Source organism: Oncorhynchus clarkii, chromosome 11 (assembly GCF_045791955.1).
Source record: "Oncorhynchus clarkii lewisi isolate Uvic-CL-2024 chromosome 11, UVic_Ocla_1.0, whole genome shotgun sequence".
Lineage (NCBI taxonomy): Eukaryota > Metazoa > Chordata > Actinopteri > Salmoniformes > Salmonidae > Oncorhynchus > Oncorhynchus clarkii.
Window position 1 is genome coordinate 6,971,693 of NC_092157.1, and position 3,965 is coordinate 6,975,657.

The 3,965-nt window shown below is 39.2% G+C and overlaps 1 protein-coding gene across 1 annotated transcript in view; it reads left to right on the plus strand.

The window, feature by feature from the left end:
* Positions 1-2,565: 2,565 nt before the first annotated feature.
* Positions 2,566-3,965, plus strand: part of LOC139420601 (V-set and transmembrane domain-containing protein 2A-like) — a 32,531-nt gene continuing 31,131 nt past the window's right edge. The window contains exon 1 of the mRNA XM_071170792.1: positions 2,566-2,858. Within this exon, the coding sequence (XP_071026893.1) occupies positions 2,780-2,858 (79 nt within the window). The 5' untranslated portion in view covers positions 2,566-2,779. The remainder of the gene's footprint in view (positions 2,859-3,965) is intronic.

A 3,965-nucleotide genomic window follows, 5' to 3' on the forward strand; every position in this document is an offset into this window, starting at 1 on the left:
TAGGGACAGCCACAGAACCCTTTTGGAACCCTTTTTTCTAAGAGTGTACAATGCAAGTGTGCCCTTGTCTGTACTGAGTCTTGTGTGCTGGGCTGTTTGTCAGGATATATGGAATAGTGGGGCCTCTTTGGATGTAAGCGAACTACAGCCTCTGCCAAGAGGTCCAAATCTTAATAGGGACAGGCGTCCTGTCAACGGGACAGTTGTAAATCATGCAGCACCGTGTGTCACGATCGCAGATTTTAGAGAAACAACAAATGTCAGTACATATAAGTGTCTTATATTGGCTGAAAGCTTAAATACTTGTTAAGATAACTGTCCAATTTACATGAGCTATTACTTCGAAAAAATGCCATGCTATTGTTTGAGGAGAGGTCCTAACAGCAAAACACTTTTTTCACCTCGATAGGTTTGATAAATTCACCTCTGAAGGTAAAATGTGTACTTACATTCCGAAATCTTGTTCTGATTTATCATCCAAAGGGTCCCCGAGATAACATGAAATGTTGTTTTCTTAGATAAAATCATTTTAAATTTCCTAAAAAGGTCCATATAGCATATAGCATGCAAGATCGATTTTGTATTTCCACTCGTTCAATTTGCAAAGAAAGGAATCTGTGCAAATCTAACCCTAAACGTTGTTTCAACCAGTCAAATCACATTTGTATTTATTCCTCTTAGATCCAAGAACGTAACCAGACTTCACTATATCATTAGGGGTGTAGTATATCCTATAGGACACCATATTTGGTCAGGGAGAAATTCCTTCATGGCACGCCAATGACGCGGGCGATCTTCACTTGATCGACTGTAACTTTGTCAAATAAGCACCATTCGGGGTCGAACAAAGCTAGCTAGATAGCTAATGAGCTGGCCTTTACCGGAAACCCGTATCTCTTGCAAAATGTAGCTGCTAACCTTGTGCGACAGCAAGCCTTTTCCTTTTGGACAAAATTACAAGAATATAGAGAGTTATGAAGTTATGAAAACTGGTTGTTTTGCAAATGTTGAACTTATAATATGGCTACTAATACTGGAAAAGCTCAATCAAAGTCCAAGTATACAGATTTGAGGATATTCTTGCAGAAAAATATAATGTGAATGTAAATGTCTCCTTCACGATTTGCCCAAATGTACCTGGGTGGCTTCACACTAAATGTCATGTAGTATTCTCATACGTTAAGTTATCCGTCTGAACCTTTGCACATAAACCTCTGCCATCTTGTGGACAGCATCGGAATTACAACCAGAGTGATGGCTGGATGTGGGACCTTTCTGTTGCATTTCAAAGATGGTGGTAGATGAAAAAAAACAATTGTTTTTTTTCTCTGTATTTTCTTCTACCAGATCTATTGTGTTATATTCTCCTACATTCAATTCACATTTCCACAAACTTCAAAGTGTTTCCATTCAAATGGTACCAATAATATGCATTTCCTTGCTTCAGGGCCTGAGATACAGGCAGTTAGATTTGGGTATGTCATTTTAGGCTAAAATTGAAAAAATGGTGCTATCCCTAGAAGTTTTTAATGGCATAGGAAGTAGTCTTTTGTGATTGACCTGTACTTGCAGGGTCTCTGGTTCAAACCCTGTCTCAGCTGTCTCCCCCTCAATGGCTACAATATTGTTTTATAGCCTCTGTACCAGTGGGTCTGATCTGTGCCTGTTTCAGAGGTCTGACAGCATAGCTATTAATAAACATGATCAGGGCCTGCTCCAAACTTAAGCGACATAAGCGATCGCTTAGGGCACCCAGCCACTTACAAAAAAATAGTCTGGGTCTAGTTAGAATAGGTGCAAGTTCGAAATTTGGTTGTGCATCAGCAGTTTTTAGACAGTCACACAATTAGCCACATCAGCTAACAATTTTTTAGATTGGTGAGTTAGTCTAGCCAGCTATCTAAACTTGTAGTAATCATGGCTGAATACTGAACGAGCACACAGGGCAAGTGCCTATCCATTGATGTTGTCAGTCACTCTCACTCAGAAATCATTAACATGATATGTCATGGCAACATTTTTAGACTTGCAGGAAATTAGCTTTAAAACGGCAACAACAAAAAAAAGACGGGAGGGGGGGGGGGCCCAACCAAATCTTGCTTAGGGCCCTCAAAAGGCTAGAGCCGACCCTCAATGAGATGGACACACCTACATTCCATATGTACATTCTTCATGCCACATACCACTTCAGAATCAGATACCAGTTTGATGTGGTTTTGAGTGACAACCCACCCAGTTTCTTAAATGATTTGGCTTGTTTTGGTTGCTGAGAAAAGTGAGCAGCTATTTTGCTCTCCTCACACAAATCTCTCACGCAAATCTTGTCATGAATGCTAAAATTATGACTAGCTTTCAAAATCGTCTGTAGGCTACTCCCGCTGCTATGCCTGATAATGACTTTACTATATTACATATTTTTAAGTCTAGACTAGAGCAATTTGAAAGAATGTGGAAAACGGGCTTTGCAAAAGTGTAGAGGTGTGTACACCAAGCACACAATAGGGGAACTGCACACTGACGTTGCATGAACAGACACGTACTGCACCGAGGGTAGAGAACAGAGGCGATTATTTTACAACACCTTGAGCGCGCAGTCACCAGTCTCTCTCTCTCTCTCTGCAAAGCTGACAACTTCAGGAGCCTTGCTATTGTTCCAGCATGTTTTATATTCGCCATTCTGTGTCCAAGCATATCGGCCTGGCAAGAGTTTAATTTGCTGAGCAGTTTTGGAAGATCGTTTTTATTTCTCTCTCGGCTGATGTGACATTATCCGTCTGTAATGATGTGGACCTCTCAGGACTTTATTGGATTCGTTGTAATGTCTAGTTTATGTATACAATTTGGATTCTGCTTTGAAGGTAAGCTGAGACATAACGCAAATTCAACACTTCTATCAATTCCAATCTCTCTGGGCTTCTTCTGGGTTGAAAACAATATAAATCGCATTTGAATTCATGTTAAAAGTGCGTATAACTTCATGCAGACATTAAATAATGAATATATTACGATTGACGTAACAAATGCAACATACTTCTGGGCTATAAGATAAATGCAGAAAAAGTACCTAGTTTTGATCCAATGTTGTCCAAATGAACAAAACGCAACTGTTGATTGTATAAAATGACACCTGGATATAATTTAGTAGTTTATAATATTATTATAATTAGCAGAACCTAAATGTTGGACTATCAGGCACAGGTTAATGTCGTTGTAAGCATAACTTTGAAGAGACATTGAGCGCGACATGCATTTAAAGTAACGGATACGCAGAAACAGTGTTGGAATGGCGTAGAGCGGGCAGTAGTTATTTTTTCAGCATCATGGACGGTTAGTTACCCTGTTGACATATCAGTGAGAGTTTTCACATGTCCTTTTGTGGTTTCTCTCTACCTTTGGATCTCATCACACGAAATCTGACACATCTGCCTCGGTATTGCCACTGCCTCCCTAGCCTGTATCCCTTGAAAATGATCAGACAATGTTTTTTTTTAAAGCGCAGTGTGTGTTGCGGGGGGAAAACTGTAGGCTATATTGAAAGACAGTTATTGTGATGCTTAGAGTGTTTTCATGGATTAAACCAGTGTAACGTGTTCCACACTTAAATATATATTCAGATAGGCTATACTATACTGGTCTTATTTAAATTTCACTATGCACATTCATTAGAATTTTAGTTATTGGAGAGTGAATCTGGCAAATGTGTTGAGGTTAAATCACGTTAATCTCATATGTCCGTGCTTTGAGAAGGGGCTGATATATGCTATATGGCATTCTGTTATGATCAAGATATGATACCCATCGCGGTGACAGTTCTAGACACATAGGAAACCCCTTAATTTCAGATTATATATTTCACTAATTCGATTAACCTACACTTCCCTTACAAAATCGCATTTCCATATGTGAAATAACTGTTTGCACTGTGTAGAGCTTAAATTTCACGTGAAACCATACTTTCACATGTA